The sequence below is a fragment of the Spinacia oleracea genome, chromosome 6 (genome assembly GCF_020520425.1).
Source record: "Spinacia oleracea cultivar Varoflay chromosome 6, BTI_SOV_V1, whole genome shotgun sequence".
Taxonomy (NCBI): Eukaryota; Viridiplantae; Streptophyta; class Magnoliopsida; order Caryophyllales; family Amaranthaceae; genus Spinacia; species Spinacia oleracea.
This window is the reverse complement of record NC_079492.1, coordinates 147,325,852-147,349,986: the sequence shown is the minus strand read 5'-3', so window position 1 is coordinate 147,349,986 and position 24,135 is coordinate 147,325,852. Positions and strand designations below refer to the sequence as shown.

Here is a 24,135-nt window from a genome sequence, read left to right as displayed (position 1 = left end):
TTAACCAATTAAATCCATTGGACATTAAATATTTCTCATTTTCCCAATGTCAGATTTTTGATAAAAGTGAAAACATTATAAATAAACGTAATTTTTCTTGTTTAAATAAAAAAAGTAGAGGAATCTCAATGCACATTAAATAGTCGTTAAATCGCGTGAAAAACATCAAACGTAAAAAACAAAAAGAGACGGAGGGAGTAGTAGCTTGGTGATAGCAAAACCTCGTTTAAATAAAGAACCAAAATTATTCAATATATTTTTAAAAAATTAAAAATTGAAAACGTGTATTTTTGGTGAAATATTTTTTTGGTGTATTGAAATTAAAGTAGTTCTGACATAGCCTATTACAATCCGCTAAGGTGTATATAAATTTATTGTACATCGAGTAACTTTTACACAGTTTTTTGTAACATTTAACATGTTTTTTGATGGATAAATATTTTAAAGTGTATGTTACATAATTGAGGGATTTCCGGAAATTTTTCTAAAAGATGTAAAAAATCCTAAAATATGCCCATATTTTAATTAATTCTCAATTTACCCGTACACGTTAGCAGACAAAACCGATATATTTTTTAAACGTGTCAGGACAATATCACCAACTCAATTCGCGATGTGCTTTAATAAATTGCCAATTGAATTGACGATACAAGAGAATTATATCGCTAATTGAGTTGCCGATGTCCTGAACTTCACCTTTGTTTTTTTTTGACATATACTACAAAGACCTAGAACTAGAGCTTGAGAAGAACTTGTTCATTTTAGTGCTATATACTAGGTGTGTAAAATGGTTCAACTATTAACAATAAGAAGAAGAAAACTTGGACTTTGGGCACAAATTTGGAAAAATAAAATGATCCAAGGATATAAAAGTTCAAAAATTATGTATATAAATCTCATGATAAGAAATGAAACCAGGCGAGTTTATAGCATGAATAAACCATCTTAAAATATGAGTCTAAATGATAAAGAGAACGCTTAATTTGTTACAAGGTTTTCCCTTACGGGAAGATGTCCTTAGAAAATTTCCCTTACTTTTCTTTTAACTTGTATCTCTAAAATTCACCAACAACCCAATCATCCAACGGATCAAGTTCACGAGCCACGAGGTTAAACTTGAAGTTGAGATCATCGAGATTCTTTAGATTAAGGTTATAACACACAAAACATTTCTGCATGAGTTCTTCATGTGATGGATGAGTCTTTCTTATTGAAAGTTGTTTCTCTGCAACTTCTCTTCTTAATTCACAAGATGAAGCACCATTGCATGTAAGCCCTAAGATTCTTACTGCTAAACTTTGTAATTCTGGGTAGTTGCTTCCAAACAGCTTCCACCATTCAACTGCATCAATGTATAGATATGTCATGTAATGTAATGTCTTAGTGTAACTTCTTAATTAATAAGTCACGTTAATAGTGAAATTTGAACGAGTAATCAGATGGGACGAAGAGAGTACACTTCTTCCGTTCCATATTTATTGCATCAAGGGGGGTGGACACTAGATTTTTTTTGTAATGAAAAAGAAAGACAAAAATAAGAACTTGCCAGTAATTGTACCATTGAATTAATCAAGAATAGTTAACATGTAAGAGTATATTGGTGTTCGTAGTATGAAATCAAATATTTTATTTTCTAAGCAAAAAATGGTGCAATATTTGTAAAACTTGCTTAAAAGGTAAATTAATGTTGCAATAATATTAGAACGGAGGAAGTATAAAGGTTATGGGGGTGTTTGATTATGAGAAATACGAAGAAAAAAAAAGTTTTTGAGGTGAGTTAGAGGTTTAACCATTTTAAAAAGTTAATGTGGTTGTTTGGTTATGAGAGGTTTGGAAGAGAGCTTTCAGATGAAAAAGTTACCCATTCCAAAAGCTTCGCTTTAGCTACTAAACAAGCAAAGCCTAAGGTTTTGAAAAAGCTCAATATATGAGCTTTTTGCATTAGAGGTTTGAAGAAGTGGGTGTAAAATGACAAATTTGTTCTATTATTGAGTAAAATTACAACCCTTACCAACCTAAATCACTATGCCAATATACTTAAAAGTCATTTTAACAATAAAAAGCTAACAACCAACAATTAATTTTTCAAACAGTTGATTCAACCAACTAGTCAAACCAGCTAATATAAGCAATTATCATTTTTATTAATAGTTAGTCAAACCAACTAACAATTAACGGCTAACAACTAGTCCCCCAAACAGATTACTGTGAAAGGGGAAGAATTGTATACCTGGAGAAAAAATGTGTCTTTCTGACATCCCTCTTCTGAAATCGCCACGGGCAACTCGATATAGATCCAACTGTTGAATGATCAACTGTTGGGTGTATTGACTACCCCCAAGTTTACGTACAGTGGTCATAATCCCACCTAATACTTCAGGATCATCTACAAAATCTTCGGCATAAAAAAGCTTTGGGTTGAGATAGTATCCTGCTGCATGAACCGGGGAATGCAAAATATAGTTCCAGATCTCATCAATAACAACCCACAGATCTTCCGCTTTCTTTCTCCCAATTTCCTCCCTAATCGTTTCCTTCATTTGGTCCATTGTCTCGTATAGAATCCCCATATGCGGCCTATTCACGTCATTATTCCCGTCATTAACCAATCTCAACATGTTTACTATAGGCATGCCTGCTTTTGCAACCAATGTAACTCCTACCCAGAACGACTTATCCTTCACCACCAAGTTAGCAACATTTCTCCCTTTAGACGATAACCCTATCCGCGAATTCTTCCATTCTACAGAGGTAAACATGGTCTCTAGATCAATTCTCCTCAACAACATATTCTCCAGAGTCAAAAACGGTGTCGCTGCCTTTATCCTTGCAGACTTCACAAGGTAATAGTCCTCAGTCTCATGAACACTAGCCTCCTTTAACATGTCCAAAATAGAAGGATCACTATGAACAACCCTTGTAACCCTCTTAGCTTTCTCTATAGTATCTTTCACCCAATTTATCGACGAAGCCACCTTCTCAAGCATCAATTCAAGGCAATAGGTAGCACTAATATTCCAAAACATCCATTGATGCTTCTCCTTAATCCTTTCCCTCACCACATCTAGCCATGGTGACGCGGAGCATGATATAACCTGCAACACATTCTTAGCATCCACCTCAAAGATCAAACACTCAACAACCTTCTCCATTGCTTGAACATCATTAACAACAAATGTAACATCAATTGATTGCAGATAAACTGTCCCTAATGGGCAATTAACAAGCACATTCAGAAATGTCTTCTTCATCATCTCATTAACCCACACATCTAAGATCAAACTACATCCTGTAAACTCCCAGAATTTCTTCATGTTTGCAACTCTAAGTTGCAACTTCTGGTAATTTTCCTGCAGAATTTCACCTCTGAGGTCACTGACAGTAGGAACATGAGGCTGTAACAGAGATCCTCTGCCACCAACATTCATCAATTCTTGGAAACTTCTACTTTTTACTACATTTGGGTTGATGTTGTTTTCGTACAAGAAATTGGAGATTCGTTGTCTGAATTCATCTACATGTTGGTATTGATTCTGTAAGTTGTTACTGTCATCTGTATCAAACATTTTGCCTTTGCCTTTGTCGATACTTGAACGGATTTTGCCATGATCATTTCTACGGTTCATGTTGAGTTTTTTTTTTGGGTACCTATGACAATATACCAGTGTTAATAAGTGTACATATATGGGAATGATAAACTGAAAGTAGTTCATAGAAGAAAGGTCAACTGATGTCAACAATACAAGTAACTTCCAGATTGTCAGATTGTAAAATGGTTAAGTACTTAAGTAGCAATCAGTTCTTAATACATGGAAAATTAACAGGAATAATCTTAATTATAGGCTATGTAAATATGTAACACCAATTCTTAAATGGACCTGGTCCGGCCATACTAAATTTATTGTGGACCATGTCTAAAAAAGAAAGTCAACAAATTATTTATTTTGGCATGTTTATTAAGATTATTATGGAAAAAAACGTCAAGTTATTGATACATATTGTGTTTGAATAATGTAATTTTAAGTCATAATCCACTTTTAAAAACATAGGGTTACTATGATTCGAAAAATGGTTACTATATTTAAGAAATTTGGTGTTTAATTTATTATAATCACTCTATGAACAATAAAGGTCCATATGTGGATAAAAAAAGTGCTAGAGAAAATTATTGGTTTTGGGTCCACACTAATATTATTGCGGATCAAGTCCATACAAAATAATCCAATTTGTAATGATAATGATAATATTATCTTGGATTTGAAATGATGGCATTTGACACGATCTTTTGCTCTTGAGTATATTCAGAAATTTTCATTATACAACCGGTTGTATCTTGTAAGGTACAATCAAGCCTACATATGCTAAAAAAAACATCCTTAATTGTACCTTGCAAGGTACAACCGGTTGTATCAATGCATAAATCCGTTATATTCTAAAAAATCAAAAGTGCGCAACGTGTTGGGAATTGTTGAAACCCAATGTTACTCACATTTGAATAATCCTACATTGGAGAAAGATAAAAGAAAATACCAACTTATAAGTTTGAGGAGTTACTCCAACTATCACTAATTGATTTTAGAAGTATATACCTTGTGAAATTTTACATACTCCATATTATGGACTAGATTGTTTTTCTATCACATACGGAGTAACTTTTAGATAGGTTTTGAAAACCATAAATATAATCCCTCAAAAAAAAAAAATTGGGAAAACCATAAATTTCATTTGTCAAGCATATATCAAGTTCATAAATACTACGTGTCATTTGAAAGAGCAGCATGTTAAATGTGATGGTAAAAAGAGACTAGATCGAACCACTTATTTCTTTCGTATGAGTAAATCAAAATTCCAAACAAAAAGTTATTCGAGATTGTAATGAAGTTTTGAAACAGGAAAATTGAACCCATATAAATATCAAGCTAGTTTAGTAAATTAACTAGATATACATTGGTATAATAATAAAATCAGTGATATGTTGTACATAATTTATTCTACGGATAAATCAGATCGGGCGAATGGTTATTAATTAAAAATAATTTAAATAAGGATTTATTACTACATATACATCGTATCTGTTTTTTCTATACATATTTTATTTTGGAAAAATTGTACCCGATAATTACTTTAAAAATCAAGATTTACTAGCAAAAGTCTAAAAGACTTAACAAATGAAATAAAACAAACAAAAGAAAATGAGAAATAGTACACTATGGCTTCAAGTTAGGAGGTAGATTCACCCATAAGAGCTACAACAGATTAATTACCAATGACAAATCAAACACAAATTACCTTGATATAATTTTAATTTAAAATCGAAAGTTAATAAATCACACAAATGAAATGTGGAAAAAAAGGCAAAACTTATTAGAAATTAAAGTAATTTTATTTACCTTTTCTTCAAACAACAAAGTTGTATAGGGAATTTGTCTTGAAAGAAAGCAAATAAACCTAGTAAAAGATGATAGATAAAACAAGTAGATGAAACAAGAGCAAGGAATTGGGGAAATTTTTTAAATTTTTTTTTTTTAACAACAAGAAGTAATTTAGAGGAAATAGAAGAAAATTTGTTGTTATATAATATAAAATTAAAGTCAAATAATAAAAAGTTGATTACAGAGAATGTAACGGGCAAAACGTAACGGGAAAAATATCTGTAAGGAGCGATGATAATAATATAAAAATGGAGGCAAATCTTCAAAAATCAAACAAGTATGGAAGAATTACCAAATAATTAATATCATAATTATTTACCTAACAACCTCCTCCAATTCTATCCATAATTCATTGGTACAATTATACTACTATATTAAAATTGAATTTTACATGAACAATTGGAGTAAATTACACTTCAATTAATATAAGGACTAAGGTTTGTGTAGTTATATAACAATATTGGTTTCTGTAAAGAATGAATGGCGCAAATAATTTATACGGAATATTACTTAGGGTAACACCTTTCGACAAGTCCGTGTCTAACATAGTTTATTTTTCATATTGGATTATCTCCACCAATAGGGATGACTTCAAATATACTTTACCACATTATATACGAAGTATGCATACTAATATATAAATAAAAGATGGTTGTGGTCGGCCCGAACCGTCTTTCGTGCCGAGCTCACGAGCTTTGGGGACTGAACGGGCTTGGCGTCACTTGTTACATATCATGTAGGGCCATGCTCAAAATTTCAAAATATGGCACATGCACTACCCAAGCTCACGTACACTCGTGTTGGGTCGGCCATCGTGCTTAAACCTAATTTTACTCAATTTAGCGTGCTTTGTCATGATAAGACGTGTTGTATCGTGTCTTGGCATGCTTTTTTCAAAAAAAAAAATGTGTCCCATCCCACAACCCACTAATTTATGCTCGAGTATGACCTATCTTTTTCATGTTGGACCTTATCGTGCCTCGAGCGAGCCTAGTGCCTATCTTTATATATAATTTCCAAGCTATCAATCCTATTCCTCCCAATCATAAAACACACATGTCTTAGCAACTAGGCCATGAATGTCATGATGTCAATCAAACTTTAAACCGTGCAATTGTAGGCTTTGTAGCCAATCAGCTACCCAAGGCTTCATGGGATAAACAATATGGTCTTGTTTGGCCATTGTCTGTTGATTGTGTTTACTTAGCTGGTTTGAGTTAGGGTTGATAAAACTATCCGAAAAATCAAAAATTTAAAACTCGATCCGGAAAAAGTGGGAGCTCGGATTGATATGGTTATCGGTTCGGGTACCTATCCTGAATTCGGGTTGGATATGATTACGGATGTCGTTTTACAAATAACGGGTACTCGATAACGATCCGATAAACCATTTTTTAAGTTTTTCCCAAGAGCTTAAAATCCTAAATGTTAATAATCTATTATATTTATATATGCATATTTGCTTAACTATAAGAGCGCCACCTATGATTACTAATGGTTTCGGCCAATGAAAAATAAGAGTATAATTTGAGTAAATTGTAATCTGTAATGTAGTCAAAATCATATGCTAATGTTGGTACTTAGTGTTGAATGACATTACAATAATCTAGTTATAAAGTCTATTTTTTCCAATTGGGATATCATAACGGGTACCTGATATCCGACCTAAAAGTTTGGGTGCCCGAACTTAACGGTTTGGTTCATGGATATCAATTTTAGCATTACCCGCCAATAATGCGATCGGTTCGTGTACCCAACCCATGCTCACCCCTAGGTTTGACTAGTTGTTTAAGTAGGTTGTTTGACTATTGATCGTTTACAAATATGTTTGGTAAAATTAGTTGTTAGTTGTTGTCTGTAGCTATAGAAAATGACATTTGAGGACATCTTATGACTTTATAGCTTTTATAAAATCAAAGTCTTCTATGATGACTCGTTTTTAACTCTTTTAGAATTACTTTGCACTTAGAGCATGTTTAGTATAAAGGTTTTTAGTGATGGAAATGTAATTTTTCTGGAAATGTAATCATAAACACATCCACCTCAACTGATAAAATTAAATCAACTAATCCACTATAGGGTTACTTAATATTAGATCTGACAAATGGATCGTAGTTCGGATCGGATTCTAATAGGCATAGGCGGACCTAGCTATGGGCATGGTGGGGCACGTGCCCCACCATTATTTGGCCAATCTAAGAACCGCTGTAAACAAATTACGGAGTAATAATTATTGCATACATGTATTTCACGGTGATGGTTGGTTGGCGTAGTGCGTGAGTTCGAATCCTCTTGATTGCTATGTCTACTATTTTTTCTTGGGTTTTTTTTATCCTGCTTTTAAACCTTGGTTTTTCTATTATTTCCCCTATTATTATAATCCATATTATTACTAGGTTTGAAACGAAAGATTTGAACAAAGGACTTAAATAACAATAATTTAATTAGGAAAATTTGTTAGAAAAGACCTTTTAAAACACAAAAATTGTGAGAAAGGACCTTTTAAAAAAAAAGTTGTGAAATGAGGCCCAATTCAATTTTTTTTGTTGTGAATAAGGACCAAATGTGATTTTCCGATGGTCAACGACTGCTTTCCGGCGTTGACTGGCACGACGCACGTGTGTCATTTTTTAACAGAAAATTATTATTTTTAAAGTTCCCTCCAATATTTTCCCCCACCCCTTTACTACCCCAACTAACTTTTCCAGGTTTTATTTTTTTTAAAAAATGTGGCTCTCTCTCCTCTAGCCTCTACCATTTTCTTCCTCCTTAAGACCACAAATTTATTCTCTTCAGTTGAAATCAATCAAATTTGCGCAACCCATTCTCTTGTTGGGAATTTTCGTACGAGGTTACATTAAAAGCCCCAATTTTTTTGCTCAAATTTCTCCAATTTTTGGAATATTTAAATTAGGGTTCTTGAGCTTAATTTTTCTAATTTAAAGATTCAAAAAGTTGGAGAAATTTGAGCAAAATTTTTGGGGCTTTTAGTGCTACCTTGTACGAAAATGCTTGACAAGCAAATGGGTTGCGCGAATTTGGTTAATTTCAACTGAAGAGAAGAAATTTGTGGTCTTAAGGGGGAAGAAAATGGCAGAGGCTCGAGGAGAGAGAGTCGGATTTTTTTTTTTAAACCTGAAAATGTTAGATGGGGTAGTAAAAGGGGTGGCAGAAAATATTGGAGGGAACTTTAAAAAATAATATTTTTTGGTTAAAAAATGACACAAGTGCAGGTCAACGCCGGAAAGCAGTCGTTGACCACCGGAAAATCACATTTGGTCCTTATTCACAAAAAAAAGCTTAAATTGAGCCCCATTTCACAACTTTTTTTTTAAAAGGTCCTTTCTCACATTTTTTGTGTTTTAAAAGGTCTTTTCTGACAAATTTTCCTAATTATAAACTTATTTATTGTAAACTTATTTTGTATTTCGTATAATGCAATAGTATCAACTCAATGAATTAATCCTAGAACATATCCTAAATTCATGATCCATAGTATTTTAAAATAAAAACCTTACATTTCACTAGTCACCTGCTCAAAGTTGCATTTCGAAATATATAAATGGCTCAAACTTTTTTAAATTGTTAATTAAAATACATACATATAGGCTAAACAAATTAATTAATAAGATAAATCGTGCATTGCACATGCTAAATAACTAGCACCCCGTATTACATTATGTATTACTTCGTATACTCCGTATGCGATAAATTTAATTGTACGTCTTACTTTTGAATTCTTTGAACCTACATAATAGCATTTATAGGTATGTCATATGTTACTATATTGATGATTTCGGCGTTAACTTTACAAGTATATATTAACCAAAGTTCAGGGCTATGCGTGTTGCTCGCTTTTGAAGAATATTGGACAGTGCCCCACCAAATTTAATTTTCTGGGTCCGTCACTGCTAATAGGATCAATTTGGTTCAGGTCATTTAGTGTCACTTCCACTACAAGAAAATGCCTAATTTTCGACCGCCTATAACGGTCGGTAAAAGGCTAAAATTAGTCGGTAAACCATTTACCGACCGTCAATGATTGAAAAATGGCGGTCAGTGTTCACCTGGTCGGTATCTAGCGAATTTCCGATTGGAAAGCAGTTGGTAAAAGTTACGGCTGAAATACATACCACTTTGTAGTTGGGAATTAGTAGTCGGTAAAATACCAGCCGCTTATGGTAGTCAAAATATCGACCGCTTATGGTAGAATTCTACTCCGGGTCGGTTACGAGTATGATCGGGTCCATTCGGGTATAATTTGGTTTATGAATGGTTGAATTAGGTATTGTTCAGGTCAATTACGGTTCGGGTGATATCGGGTCAATTTACATCGAATTGTCTTTACAAATTAGATAGGTCATGATGTAGTAGCAAACTAGATAATATTTGTGGCCGGACAACTCAAGTCAATTCAATTTGATTATCTTGGTTTGGGTCTATTCGGTTCGGTAACTTGGTTAGCATCAATCCAAGTATCGGTTCATATAGGGCCAAGTCAATTACGGGTATTTTGAATCCAAACCGGATCATTTTCGGGTTTTGCCATGAATTGAATTGATCACCTGCTTGCGAGTTGCGACTGATAATCATTCTCCATTGTTATGATTGAAGGTGTAATTTCTGGGTTCGCAAAATAACGGCTGCTTCGAGTCGGCGTCGGCGGCGTACCTGGTCGTTTCGACAACGGGATTGCGCGCCATCAATCGGGCAGAGGTAATACTCCCAAAATAGATTATTTCAATTTCAATTTCAATTTCAATTCAAAATCTATGTGAAATTGTTATGTAGATGGTAGCAGTTCTATCAATTGTGGTAACCTATAGCAATTTTTTGTTTAAGAAGAAGAAATCGGTGGTGTTGGATTGTTACCGGATAGGGTTTCTGGGTTTGGATGGTGAAATATTAGACCATTAAGTTGAACCTATAGCAATCTTGTTAATGACTGAACCTAGAAATAGGAAGAGCTCTTCTATACAGAGAAAAAAAAAAGGTGTCATACAAAGCATATGTTCAATTAAGAAAGGAAGTAAAAAGAGAAGATCATGCTTGCTAAAGCTCATCTAAGCTCTTCACAAGCTTCCTGAATTTCCGTTTTTATTTGTTGCTTGTATGTTGAAGTTTTGTTTTTTGGTATTTTCTTTTCTTTGTCTCTTTCCCAAAGAAATTTCCAATTTCACTGTTTACATGGTTCTGATCCTTGTTGAATGTTGACATGTTTGATGTCTTGTTGAAATTGCAGATTCATGGATTTAAGAGAAAAGTACTTGCATTCATATTGGTTGACAAAGGTGAGTACTGACCCTTTAGAAACCCATTGATTATATTGCTATTGCACATCTTTTGTTGCTTATGCTTGTTTACTTCAATGTTTTTTGATGTTGGGTTGTCAAATTCATGGATATCAGACTTCTTGTTCATCATCATTATCATTACCCCATTGCCTCAAAGAGGCTCCCGCAAGATGCGGGGTAAGGGGGGTCGGACGTAAGCAACCTTACCCCTGCGATTGCAGAGAGGTTGTTTCCAATTGACCCAAAAGCGATAACGGGACAACAACGGGGTGACCATCTTATACTTTGGAAAGGAAGCAAAGAGGTATTAAGGAAGCGAAGTGGTCTTTCGGGAAATCAGACTTCTTGTTCCGATACTAAAATCAATGACATTTCTTGCCCAGAACTAAAATACATCCAGTGACTTGAAGTGTTGAAGATGATAGATTCTGAATGTTGTTTTTTGAATAGAGGGGGAAGGTGGTTCAATTCTCTAGCGAATCTGACCATAGTAATTTTTAAACATGAGATAGGAGTTCTTAGAAATTGGACGAGGGAGGGCTTTGTTATCGGTTTTTCCTACTTATAAATAGCATATCCTGGAAACCAACCAAACATGTTTGTTGCGGCTTTGATCTGGGCTTAGGAAGTTCCTTGTACTTTCAACCATTTTCAACTTCCTACAGGACTTATGATGGAACATTGAAAACTTTAGTCGCTTCTTGGCAATACATATAATTAGATACAAGCTACTGAGTTGTGTTAAAATTGGACCGACCACAGCTATTCTTTTGCCGAGTTGTATCATATACTGAACTTGAAGAGTAAAATTTGTAGCAATGTAGTTTGAGAAACCAAGCTGCTTATTTCATTAATTAATGTTGTGCAAATTACAGCCCTTTTTAACCCTAACAGCTCATTTCCTTCACATGTGGTGATATCACAGAATGTTTACACACACTAAAAGGCAATGAAACGAAAGAAATACTAGGAATAAAATGCTGAAAATAAGTCTAGGACAAAAGTGAAAATCTCTTAACAAAATATCTAAGTTACTGATGTCATTTGGTGATCTGTTCTGCTCATTGTTCTGCTGTTCTGCTCATTGTTCTGCTCTCTTGATCATGCTTCTTTCCTCAAAAATCGACTTTGTTTCTACAGTCAAAACAACTTTACAACGAAACTGAGATCTAAACACACTGATTATCTTGGGTAATGTAAAGTCAGACTTGTTCGCAGTTACCTTTGAGGGTTATCCACTCTGACCTAGAACTCTAGAAGATGAAATTCGATATCTAAAATTCCTGGAGCTGCTTATGATTCTGGGGTATTGAGTGCATGAAGGACATGAACTTATGCACTAGGTAATTTTCAAGGTTGTTCTGATATGTAGTACTATTTGCTAATGCAAATGTTGATGGACAACATAAACTATATCAGTCTGGGTTGAATGGTATGTATTTCTCTTGCAGATCTGATATAGCCGACTGCAGAACAAGGTAGCTGATTGTGAATAGACCGTGTGCAGGTACAAAGAAACAGTATTCTTGAGGGCTTGTGGCATTTGAAAGTTGAAACTCATTTTCGTTCTGTATTAAAGTACTTTAGAGCAACTCCAATGGTTGCATTTAGGGACTTGCTTGCAATTTCCAAACCTATCAAGCAAGTAGCTAAACCATTGGAGCAATTTTGTTAAATTAGCTAGACAAAGCAAATTAGCTCTACCAAGCTAATTAGCTTGGAAAAAAACAACTTTTTTTTTCCTAATTATTAGGAATGTAAACGTAAGAATAGAATACAAAAATTTAAAAAAAAAGTAAAACAAAAATCAAGCTACTTGCTAACCATTGGAGCATGTTATAGCTAGAAAATGTTGTTGCTTGAAAAATTGATGTGGCATACCAAGCTACAATGATATTAGCTAACCATTAAAGATGCTTAGGCTTAAAACTAAGGTTTCGTAAATTTCTATACATATAGTTACTTGCGAAAAGACTTCTTTATTTAGCTGATCTATTGAACTACCAAGTTTTTCTTGGGCCATACACACATACACAATTCATGACCAGGGCATTGAATATGCTTGTTAGTACTTTCTTTTTATATATTCAATATGTGCCTTTGCAGGTTGCTAGTTTTGCTGCTATACTATTGTGGAATATTCTACATTTTCTTGTGACGATATGGTATTGGGTAAACGATGGGGTCCACATGCTTGAAAGCTACCTTATCACTTACGGACTATTTCAGAAATACAAATCCCTAGATCCGAGTAAGGTGAGATACCTGGCTATTGTGGTTGAAAGTGAAGAAGCCCATCAGATTTCAGAAGTTATTAAGCTGTTGCATTGGGTGGCTGATATTGGTGTGAAACATGTTTGTCTTTATGATATGGAAGGTAAAATCGTGTTGCACTCCTATAAATAAATAAATAAAATTGAATCCTTTTCTCCCTTGCCATTGCAAATGTCAGTTTGCCTGAGATTCTGGTTGTTTAGGAGTGCTGAAGAAATCACAGGAGTCTATCATAGCTGAATGCAATTTGTTAAATTTGGAATTTGTTTCATTGACTGATGGAAAAGAAGGTGTTGTTGAAGCAGCAAATTTGCTTTTTTTAAAGTATAAGGATGGTGGAGACAAGCCAAAATTTACAGAACCACTCCTGGATGAGGCTTTAGGACTAGTTGGTTTGTCTGCTTTTCATAAATTTTCTTCAAAGTTTTTTTTTTGAATGTATCAAGAATTCAGTCTCTTGAGTTATCATTTTATTCAATTGTTCCTGTCGTCAGGTTGTTCTGGTCCTGATCCTGATCTTCTCTTAAATTATGGACCTGCAAGATGTCATCTCGGCTTTCCTGCATGGAGGATGCGCTATACTGAGATTGTGTGAGTTAATTTTTTTGAAAGTTCGAGCCATTATAATCGTTGTTCTGTAAGCACATTTTGCCTGAACTTGCTAAAATTAGTATCCAAAAAATAAAGACACAGTTTCACTTTCATGGACAGGGTAGGACAAGCTAGATGCTTTCTGAATATTTTTGGAACCACATTTGTTATTTAAGAGATACACTTGGTCGGGCACGGGTATTAAGAAAAAAAATTAAAAATGAAATAAAGTAATAAAACAAGTGGGGTTGGGTAAATATTTAATAAGTAAAACAAGTGGGGACCATGTTATTTTGGGGGGTGGGGGTGGTGGTGGTGGTGGGGTGTAGATAGATTATTTAATTAGATGGTGGGGTTGATAAGTTACTAAAAATGACAAGTGTATCTCTTAAATAAATACGGCCGGAAAAGACAAGTGTATCCCTTAAATAAATACGGAGGGAGTACAGTATACATGAGATATTCTTGGACCATTTGAATGTTAGTTGGTCTAAATTTGGTGGATTAAGTCATTCGCGATCCTTTCTATAGTTTTTATTCTCTGCAGCTACTTTGTATCTTGTACCTTGACCATTATTTTTTTACAGTGGATGTTTAAGACGAGGTTTTCGTTTTTTGTAGACACATGGGATATTTGAAGTCTAAGAAATACGGTTCCTTAATAAAGGCTATTTACAGATTCACTACTATTCGGCAAAACTATGGTGAGTCTTTACAAAATTTGTTTGATCCATTATCTTATAAGTACTTGTATGGAGTTCTAAGTTTTACCTGATAAAATATTCAGAAATGAAAAAGGACTTCCCTGCTAAGTAGTATGTGTAACATATAAGTAGATTATGAAAAAAAAAAAAAACATTTGCAAAACTATGGTGAGTCTTTACTTTACACAATTTAAATCCGCACTTTATTCTATACAGTCCAACTATTCAGCTGCTTAGTTTGATCACATGATGAAAGATCCAAGGCTGTTTGTGACTCGGAATCAGGGGCGGAACTAGGGGGGCTGGCGGGGGCCATGCCCCCCATGATATGTTTAAATATTAAATATGTACAATAATAACATATGTCTCATATAGCTCAAGTGGTTGTTTTACCTTGAAAATAGAGGTTGTTGAAGGTACAAGGTTCAAATCTTGGCTCCATCATAAAAATTACAGTATAAGTTAAATATAAAATTACCGTATAATCAAAATTCAACTACTTGGCTGCATTTGGTGTTTGGATTCTCAGAATTGACTCCTCGTGCTTTACTGTATGTTACTAGCTTTTTATGCACGCAATGCGTGCTTATAACTAAAAAATACACACACGATTATATTTAACTGGTGAATTAATTAATTGTTGCTCTTTTTTTCTAGTTTTAATATTTGGTGATTTGGTAAATATCTGTTATTTTGACCGCTGCTATGTTGTCATATAAAAGATTTCTATGTGTAATTTTTTTTTTTTTTTTTTTTAATTTAAGTAAATGGTAGAATAGGCAATTACTTTTTTGACGTCTCTCAGGCGTTCCTTTATTATTAATAGAGATAAATCGGTGTTTCTAATGTTGTTGGCAATTGTCTTTACTCAGGTACATAGCATACACCAGTAAAGCTACTGATTTCAGGATAGAAGGCAAAAAACATTTTGAAAAATTACAGAACACGATATGATTTATGAGTAGGCTTCACAATGAACGTTGTAACGTAACATTCTTATGGGAGGGGGAATCTCATATACTCAGACCTCTTGATTATCAGGTCTTTCTTTCCCAACCCCTTGAAAAAAGAAGTTAGTTTTTGTTAGTTATCGTTCATTTAGTTTTTTTTTTTTTTTTTAATTTTTAAGTTAGTTTATGGATTGCTAGATGTGCATGTCCATGAGAATGTATAAGCAGAACTAAATGCTTTCATTATCACCAAGGAATGTGTAAAAGTGGTAATGAATCATTTCAGATGATGAGTTAACAATTCCTCTTTTAATGGGACGTTCATTTGGCACATTCTTGTACGGAGTATGAGTAATTTACACAAGTAATTGTTAACAATATCTCTCTGTACATCAGGTGTGCTACAAAAGACAGACTTTTAAGTTGGAATTTGAACACTGCTGTAATCAAGTAGTCTGTAGAATTTTATACCACTGCAGCCTACACTCGTTTAGGGCTGCAATTATCTAGGATAATCTTTCTGTTCACCTTATTTCAACTTATTTCTGTTTATCTTATTTTCACTTATTTCAGGGAAAACAAGGTCGGGTAAGTAGTTAAGTTCAGAAGGGAAACTAAAATAAGTTTTGACAAGTTCTTAGAAAAAATAAGTGAAAATCTGTTGAATACAAGATTTAGGTCATTACTCTGTACATTTTAGTGTTCTTATTAGACGCTAGCTCATTTTATGGCCAACCAACCTTTCTTATAAATCTGAATCTCCGGTTCTATATCAACTCTTACATACTTCCTCCATTCTATAATGACGTTTCAATGTGCCGAGAAACAATCATCATTGTCTATGATTAAATTTGATTGACTAATTTTCTTTTATGTTTTTTTATTTTATTTTACAATTGATGTTGATGTAATTTGTAAGTGGTATAAAATGTGAATGACTAATTTCTTTTTATGCCTTTTTATTTTATTTTAAAATTGATGTTAACATTATTTGTGTAATAGGAACGTTTTACATTATTCTATATAGGAACACCAAAAGGTTATTTACGATAATTACCTCAAGAGTTTCCTTATATAATAGAGAAAAACTCAAATAAGATAAACTCAAAAAAATAAGCACAAATAAGTTTTTTTCCACACAAACTAATTTTCTTTTCATAGTACTTGATATGCCAAAAATAAGCACATAGTACTTGATATGCCAAAAATCATCTTCTAACTTTAAAGAGACAGATATAACTAATTTATACAGTATATACAATACAACAGTGTACAAAAACATCACATGATTTCCCCTTGTTTCTTAACTGAGTCTTTCATAAATTAGACTTCACACTTTGGTTCTACCTTAGACGGAACACCACGAGAAGAGCCTACTTCGCGATATGATTCATCCACGATCCAGTCCTCTGACGGGTCAACTTCGTAGCTGATAATGTCGAATTTTGCACCCATCTTGGATTGTTTCAACTTGAGATTGTAACGAAGATAAGCCTGTTTATGAAGTTGTTTGTACTCTGTAGTATTTTTTTTACTTGATAGTAATTTCTCAGCTATATGTCTTCTTAGGCCGTAAACTTCAGCTCCGTTGCAGGTCTGGCTAAGGACTCTGACAGCAAGCTTTTGTAGTTCAGGACAGTGGTCTCCGAAACGCGACCACCATTTAACTACAGCCAGTTCAAAATTGTTAATGTTGATCAGCTATACTTTACTTGGATTAGAATAAAAGACGTATAAATGTTAACGGAGTAGATTAATAGACTTATGTTCTCTTTACCTTATTCTTATTGCTTATTAGATCACACCAGAAAAAGTAAAAAACACTCACAAAAAACAATCAGACCACACCAGAAACTAGATAAATCAGACCAGAACAAAGCAGGTGAAGAGAACAAGGTCTAAAATGATAGTCTTTAAGGTCATAAATTCAGGAAAGTAAAACTTCAAGGGAAGTACGAGTTATTACTATAAAACTACAGTATTGCAATGCTTTAAACATTATGCGCCTTCTGCCTAAGACATAGAAAGGGTTTTGATGTATGCAGCCTTATCCTTAACCATACAGATGATAAGAGGCTATTTTCGTCAAACCCATAAACTGAAAATCGTCTGATTATGCTAAACTTCCCAGCCAAAAGGAAGAGAGGAAATGTACAACAGATATTTGACTCACTCCATTCTTCATTTGTAATTTAAAGAATATATTTTTAAATCACTGAAGACAAATAGTTAAGAGCTACTCATTTTGGCCGTAAACCCACAATTCACACCTAGGAATATCACAGATACATTACCAACATTCATCAGTACTCCAACGAGTACAAACTAAAATCCATCCCCGTCCCACCACCCATCACGGGTACATTACCAACATTCATCAGAGCCTCGACGAGTACATACTAAAATCAATCCCCGCCCCACCACCCATCACGGGTACCAACATTCATTAGCGCCCCAACAAGTACATACTAAAATCAATCCCCGCCCCACCACCTATAGTGGGTACATTACCAACATTCATTGGCCCCCCAATGAGTACAAACTAAAATTCATCCACCTGGACATCCATCCCGGTCCCAAACTCGTCTCGTACTCGCCCCCATATTCGCGCAGTTTCACAAATTTTTTATTAACCAAATAGCTAATAAAGGGTATGAGGAACATGTATGATGAATACAACAAATTTTACCATGAGTGCAATTATGCAAAATTTGACATGTACACGTATTGACATGAGTATGATTAATTTTTGATAGTCTATGCTCTTTTACCTATAGAAACATATACAATACATGCTTTATTTTTTATAGTAAAAATTAATATGTTCATATACTTCGTATTATGTACTTGGTATTAAACTTTAAACGGGTAGGGTAGGCAGGTATAAAGCGGGGCGGGTCCAACATAAAAACCACACCCGTCCCATCACCTATGCCAGGTAAGACTTCTGTACACATCCCCGCCCTATCACATCCCTGCCCTATCACCTGTCAAACATCCCCATCCCTGCCCCATCCCCGCCTACGTGGGGCGGATGCGGGGTGGGTCTCCCACGAAACCCGCCATACTGACATCTATAGTCACACCCCCAACCATTAACCTGGTAATGGGCAATATGACTCTTTTTTATAACTAAAACTTTTATATTAAGTTTCACTTACATGTTCCATAAGAACCCAATTAAAAAAGCAAACTTAAAATCCTGTGAAAATGAGTAGTCAACTAAACATTATATTTTCTCTTTGCAAAGCCTTAATAACAAACCTGGAGAGAGGCTCTTTTGACTGTTGTTATCAGTGCCGATTTTGAAATCACCTTTACAACCTCCATACACATCAAGCTGCCTCGTTATCAAGTCCTGTGTACATTGATCAGCAGCCATCCGAACAATGGTGATAAGAAGTCCACCTGCAACTTCAGTATCAGAAAAGAAGTCTTCAGTGTAATGAAGCCTCGGGTTAAGGAAATAACCAGCAGCATGAAGAGGACTGTGCAGTATCGTGTTCCATATCTCATCAATAATATTCCAAATCGCGGTATACTGTGATTCCTTACTTCCAAACTCCTCACAAATTGTCTCTTTAACTTGATCCATTGTTTCGTATATGAATCCCATGTTGGTTTTTTCATCCCCACTAAGCAAGGATATAGCTTTTACTAATGGAATGGATGATTTCACAGCTAAGTTAACCCCACCCCAGAAGGAACTATCACTGATTAAGTTAGCAACTAATTCACCCTCAACACTTGATGACCAAGATGAGCTTAACCAATCAGAGGAAGAAAACATGAGCTTCAAATTACTCTTTTCATCCAAAATATTCTCCAATGTTAGGAACGAAGCAGCAGATTTAATTTTAGAGGGTATAACCAGATCAGGACTACTAATATACTTCTTCAACAGCTTTAGCACTTCAACACGGCTATAAATGAATTTAGTAATGGTTTTTGCCTTAACCAAAGTTAGCTTAATTGAATCAATCATAGCAATCTTGTCTAAGATAAGTGACATGCAATGTGTAGCACTAACTGTCCAAAAGAGCGATCTATGCTTTTCAATTAGCTGCTTGCTAATTTCCTCTAATCTTTCTGAAGTTGTGTGAGCAACAATCTGAACAACATTCTGAATACCCACTTCTTCAAGAACCTCTTCGAGCAACACTTGCAACGCGTTATCATTATCACCCGTTGTTGAGGGTGAAACATCGGCTGATCGAAGGTAAATGGGCCCCTCGGGACAATCGACTATAACATTAATCAGGCTATTACCCAAATGACCAGTCCACCCATCAAGAAGAACACTGCAACCAGTTTGAGCCCAAGAAAGTCGGACATTGTTTACGTACTTTTCTATCTCATGTAACTCATCATCAAACATCCAACCTCTGAGCTCGGGAACGGTAGGAATACACCGTTTAATCTCATCGCCTTTGAAAAAATTGTTCATCATGCTATTAAAACTAACCGATGAGATAGCACCAAAGTCAATTCCATTCTCTAGGAAAAACCTACATATGCTTCTTTTTACCATAGCGGAGTCAGAATCTACCCCGTCTTTGTCACAATTACCATTTTGAGAAGTCAACCTTCTTTTGTAATAACAAGTCGGTTTACTCAAACTACTCCCAGTCCCGGCAATAATGTTACCATTCTGAGAGCTTACAGAACGCGGTGATTTCACCCCATTCACTTTCGCATTAGGGGTACAAATCCTCTTCAAAGGAGGATTAGGGTTATCTAATTCTCCAATTTCCTTTACTAAGTGACCTACTTTCACAGACATCAATCTATTCCTAAAGAAGTCCTTCACCTCAACCGGAACATCAGGACACTCGGTTATGTTCCCTCGAATACCTCCCAAGTGTTGCTGAAGGCGGTTAAACCCAGGAACAATCTTACCACAGTAGCAACATTGGACTCTTTTGTTTTCAGTATCAAGTGCCATTCCATGATTGTAAGCTTCTTTTGAGGGTTCAATGGTGGGATCAATTGGGGAGGCCATATGATTCTGACCAAATAACAACAACAATAACAAATCATACAGAATACAACTATGACCTAAAACAGGATACCAATTAAATGACTTAATCATCATGTCAAACAGTTAAAAACCCAAATTCCTAGTATGAATTTGCAATTAATACATGGTATAAACTACCAATTGACTTTAATCGCATTAAAATTTACCAAACTTCTCAAGTAAGTGAGGGAAAATTCATCTAGAATTGGATTTAATCCTAACCTTTCAACAAAACATGAATAAAGACTGCATTTTTCTCTTCAAAAACTAAAAGATTAAGCAAGAACAAGTCATAACACAAATTTAAAAGCAGGGGTTTCTTCATTTCTTTAATCTTTTTTGGCAAAATGTTGAATTAAAAGTGAAAATTAATGAACCCCATTAAGATAAATGATAAAAGCTTCAACCTTTTTCATGATCAAGTAATAAGGAGAGGGAAATGTACCAAAAAGAAAGAAGAGATCAGATTTAAACCTTATAAAAAATGGTGATTTCTGGGTAGAAATTATGTAGGTATAATTCCACGGTTCTTCAAATGGAGACTATCATCGTCTTCATCACGATTTGCCCAATTCAATTACATATCAATTTCTCTCTGTATATCTCTGTGTTAATTTGATTGGTTTGAGGAAAACAAGGGTTAACACTCTAAACCAGTACTGTTGGTCTGTTGTTTTTTTCCGCTGATTTTCTGTTTGGGAATTTTTGGGTTGTTCTTGTTTTTCTTCCCAAGAAGTCCAGTAATACTCAACGGTCAAAGTAATGAGTCCAAGAAGTAAAATCATACCCTCGACTCCTCGAGTATTCTACAAACTCTAGCTAGGTACATACGAAGTAAATGATTAAATGGGTGTTTTTACTACTCCCTCCGTCTCGGAATACTCGACCCGGTTTGACCGGCACAAAGTTTAAGGGACTTGAATTGACTTATTTAATTTAATAGGTAGTACTCCCTCCATTCCTTTTTGTTGTTCCCATTTCCTTTTTTGGCGTTTCTTTTTGTTGTTCCCCTACTGAATCTTTACTATTTTTTGCTATAGTTTTTTTACCAATTTACCCTAAGATTCCCCACTATTTACCAAAAAACCCTAAGATTCTACCCTTTTTCCACCCTCTTTTTCCCCACCAACCTTATTTAATTAATTAATCACTCCCCATAACCCAAACCCACTCCCCGTCCCTTTCACTCCCTTTCACTCTCTCACCTCTTTCGGATGTCTCTCTCTCTCTTCATTTTCTTACTCTCTCTCTTCACTCTCTCTTCATTTTCTGATCTCTTAGTCTCTCTCTTCATTCTCTCTTCATCCGTTTCTCTCCTCCTCTCAACTTTTCACTCTCTCTCCTCCAAAACAAGTCTCCATTCTTCAGATCTAAAAACGAGATCACCGCCACCATTGCAACCAAACCTCCGCCGCATGTATTATGGCTTTAGATCGTGAAATTCGACCATAAAAACTCTAGATCTAGAGTTTTCATGGCCGAATTTGACCTCTAAATCCTCAAAATCGTGAGTGATACTAAGGATCAAGTGAGTATTAATTTATTTTTTTGTGTGTTTTTGTCGAATTTTTGGGTGATTTTTGTCGAAAATTTGGATTGATTTTGGTCGTTATTTTGGCTGATTTTTTGGGTTAAATTTGGTGGTTGATTTTGGGTATAATTTTCTCGAATTTCAAGGTTTAATTTTCTGTTTTTTAGTCGAATGTCTGGGTTTAATTTTCTCGAATTAATTTTGAGATGGCTGATTTCGATATTTTGACGAATTTCTTGGTTAATTTTTATTGAATTTTGGGGTTGATTTTGGTCGGGTTTTTTGGTTGATTTATGTCGAATTTTTTTGGTTGATTTTGGTCGAATTTTGTTGATTTTTTGGGTTGATTGTGGTCGGATTTTTGTCAAATTTTTTTGGTTGATTTTGGTCGAATTTTGTGGGTTGATTGTAGTTGGATTTTTGGGTTGATTTTGGTCGAATTTTTGGGCTGGTTGTTGTCGAATTTCTGGGTTAATTTTGGTTGAATTGCTTGTCGAATTTCTAGGTTGATTAATTCGAATTTTTGGGTTGATTTGGGCGAAATTTTGGGTTGATTTTCTCGATTTTTTGGGTTGTTTTGGTCAAATTTCTGGGTTATATTTTGTCAAGAATAAATCTAGAATTTCTGGGTTGAATTTTGGGATGAATTTTTGGTGTAATTTTCATCTGGGTTTATTTATGTCGAACTTCTGGTTTCATTGTACCGAAATTTTGCGTTTATTTATGTCAAATTTTCTTGATTGTTTGTTTTGTTTGTTGATTTGTTGATTTCAAATCTGATTTTTTTGTTCGAATTTAATTTGGGTTTTTTGTTCAAATTTAATCTTGGTTTTTTTGTTCGAAATCTTGATTGTTGATTTGGTCGAATTATTGATTGTTTGTTGAATGTTTTGGTTTGATTTTTCTTGATTTTTTTGGTTTGAATTAAACTGGTTTTTTTTTTGTTGTTAATAATAAAATATCTCCTATTTATCTTATTTCTTTAATATTTTCTCTCTCCTTCCTTTATTTTAAATATATAATCTCTTACACATAATCATTATTCTTACACCCAATCATTACTCATATCCCAATACAAATAAAGATTCAGTTTTCTTAAAAAACCCCCAACATTCCTTATGGGAACAACATAAAGGAATGGAGGGAGTAGTTACTAATTATTAATTATTAATTATTAATTATTAATTATAGAGAGTGGTCAAGAGAAAGGGAATGGCAAACCTTGGGGGGTGGTAGGTTATCATTATAGAGGGATTTGGGGGTAAGTAAAAAAGAAAATAGAGTAAAGGGAATGACAAAAACCACCAAACAAACAACAACAAATGGAATGAAACCCCATCATTCCCTTTCCCTTTCCTGAAAACCCCCAACCAAACGCCCCCTAAGTGTTTAACTTAATTAGTTCCATAGTTTATCTAATTGGTTCACGTACTTAACTAATTGGTTTCACCGCTTAACTTACATAACACTAAGGCGGTCTTTTGTGTAAGACCGCCTTATATAAAAGTTTGTAATAAATAATAGACCAACATTTCTTGGAAAAAAAATATTCTACTGTTTTTATGTGACATTGTTGTATCCTCTCCAATTATTGTTTGATTCGTTTCAATAATTTTAAAAATATTAAATTCTCTAATTTTTATTACTAGATAACTAAAAATATTAATAGTCAAAGATGTTTTTTGGAAATGTGTACACTCAAAACACGAAGAAAAAAAGAAATGGGGGGGGGGGGAGGGGGGTAAATAGTTCTTCCTCCGTTCTTTATTTGTGGGCCTTGAGGCAAAAATTGAGTTTACGCAATTCACATACCATCCTTTGATGATCTATTGTAATTCCGTAAGTTATAAAAGTCCCGCATTATTATAAAAACATATGTACAAGAAAAACAAATAGTTGAACATGTCCATCTTATACCGGGTGTATTTAAAGTGATATACACCGAAGAGTGTTTCTTTTATTAGCATTTGATGATTTATGCCCATTTTTTAAATGGGAAAATTATCATAGGCAATTTTCTATGTAAAATTGTTTGTAACTTGCGAGGTACAAGTACAACCAATGTAATTTATTTGCCATTGTAATTTTGATTGCGAGGAAAATTATCATAGGCAATAATTGTGATTACAAAACCTTAAAAACTAGGAATAATACTGATTTGAACGATCATGATCAACAACTTTAACCAATATTTACACAATCTTCAATCCTCCTCGTCTTCTTCTTGTTTATTATTAATAAAAAATAACTTAAATTATTTTTCTGGTTTGTCAAAATTAATCTGTTGACAACCCAAAATCCAAATGCAAATATATGTGCAATGTGCAACACACAAATTT

At 34.3% G+C, this 24,135-nt stretch overlaps 3 protein-coding genes across 10 annotated transcripts; 1 reads left to right on the top strand and 2 right to left on the bottom strand.

Moving 5' to 3' along the window:
• Window positions 1-1,055: 1,055 nt before the first annotated feature.
• LOC110781219 (uncharacterized) lies at window positions 1,056-3,626 on the bottom strand. The gene is made up of 2 exons (XM_021985446.2): window positions 2,231-3,626; window positions 1,056-1,342 (listed from the first exon to the last, which is right to left on the bottom strand). The coding sequence occupies exons 1-2, from the start codon at window positions 3,624-3,626 to the stop codon at window positions 1,056-1,058; spliced, it is 1,683 nt and encodes a 560-aa protein (XP_021841138.2).
• Window positions 3,627-9,841: 6,215 nt separating this feature from the next.
• Window positions 9,842-15,586, top strand: LOC110781229 (uncharacterized). 8 transcript variants are annotated; one of them, XM_056833576.1, is made up of 9 exons: window positions 9,948-10,148; window positions 10,675-10,723; window positions 11,945-12,069; window positions 12,178-12,233; window positions 12,833-13,103; window positions 13,204-13,392; window positions 13,495-13,591; window positions 14,213-14,295; window positions 15,168-15,586. In XM_056833576.1, the coding sequence occupies exons 5-9, from the start codon at window positions 12,917-12,919 to the stop codon at window positions 15,173-15,175; spliced, it is 564 nt and encodes a 187-aa protein (XP_056689554.1). In that variant the 5' UTR covers window positions 9,948-10,148; window positions 10,675-10,723; window positions 11,945-12,069; window positions 12,178-12,233; window positions 12,833-12,916; the 3' UTR covers window positions 15,176-15,586. The 8 variants fall into 8 exon arrangements, with proteins under 8 accessions (XP_056689549.1, XP_056689550.1, XP_056689554.1 ...); XM_056833575.1 differs by having other exon boundaries at window positions 11,933-12,069; XM_056833577.1 differs by having other exon boundaries at window positions 11,929-12,069.
• A 753-nt stretch (window positions 15,587-16,339) lies between these two features.
• Window positions 16,340-21,047, bottom strand: LOC110781758 (uncharacterized). Its single transcript, XM_021985809.2, has 3 exons — window positions 20,740-21,047; window positions 18,510-20,253; window positions 16,340-16,912 (listed from the first exon to the last, which is right to left on the bottom strand). The coding sequence occupies exons 2-3, from the start codon at window positions 20,245-20,247 to the stop codon at window positions 16,569-16,571; spliced, it is 2,082 nt and encodes a 693-aa protein (XP_021841501.1). The 5' UTR covers window positions 20,248-20,253; window positions 20,740-21,047; the 3' UTR covers window positions 16,340-16,568.
• Window positions 21,048-24,135: the final 3,088 nt, after the last annotated feature.

Excerpts from the sequence above, each read along its gene's own strand:
- LOC110781219 (XM_021985446.2), bottom strand. The coding sequence starts at position 3,626 with ATGAACCGTAGAAATGATCATGGCAAAATCCGTTCAAGTATCGACAAA. Across the intron at positions 1,343-2,230 it reads AAGACACATTTTTTCTCCAG|TTGAATGGTGGAAGCTGTTT; the intron begins GTATACAATTCT and ends ACATTGATGCAG.
- LOC110781229 (XM_056833571.1), top strand. The coding sequence starts at position 10,679 with ATGGATTTAAGAGAAAAGTACTTGCATTCATATTGGTTGACAAAG. Across the intron at positions 13,104-13,203 it reads TTGTCTTTATGATATGGAAG|GAGTGCTGAAGAAATCACAG; the intron begins GTAAAATCGTGT and ends CTGGTTGTTTAG. Across the intron at positions 13,393-13,494 it reads TGAGGCTTTAGGACTAGTTG|GTTGTTCTGGTCCTGATCCT; the intron begins GTTTGTCTGCTT and ends TCCTGTCGTCAG.
- LOC110781758 (XM_021985809.2), bottom strand. The coding sequence starts at position 20,247 with ATGGCCTCCCCAATTGATCCCACCATTGAACCCTCAAAAGAAGCTTAC. Across the intron at positions 16,913-18,509 it reads TCAAAAGAGCCTCTCTCCAG|TTAAATGGTGGTCGCGTTTC; the intron begins GTTTGTTATTAA and ends AACTGGCTGTAG.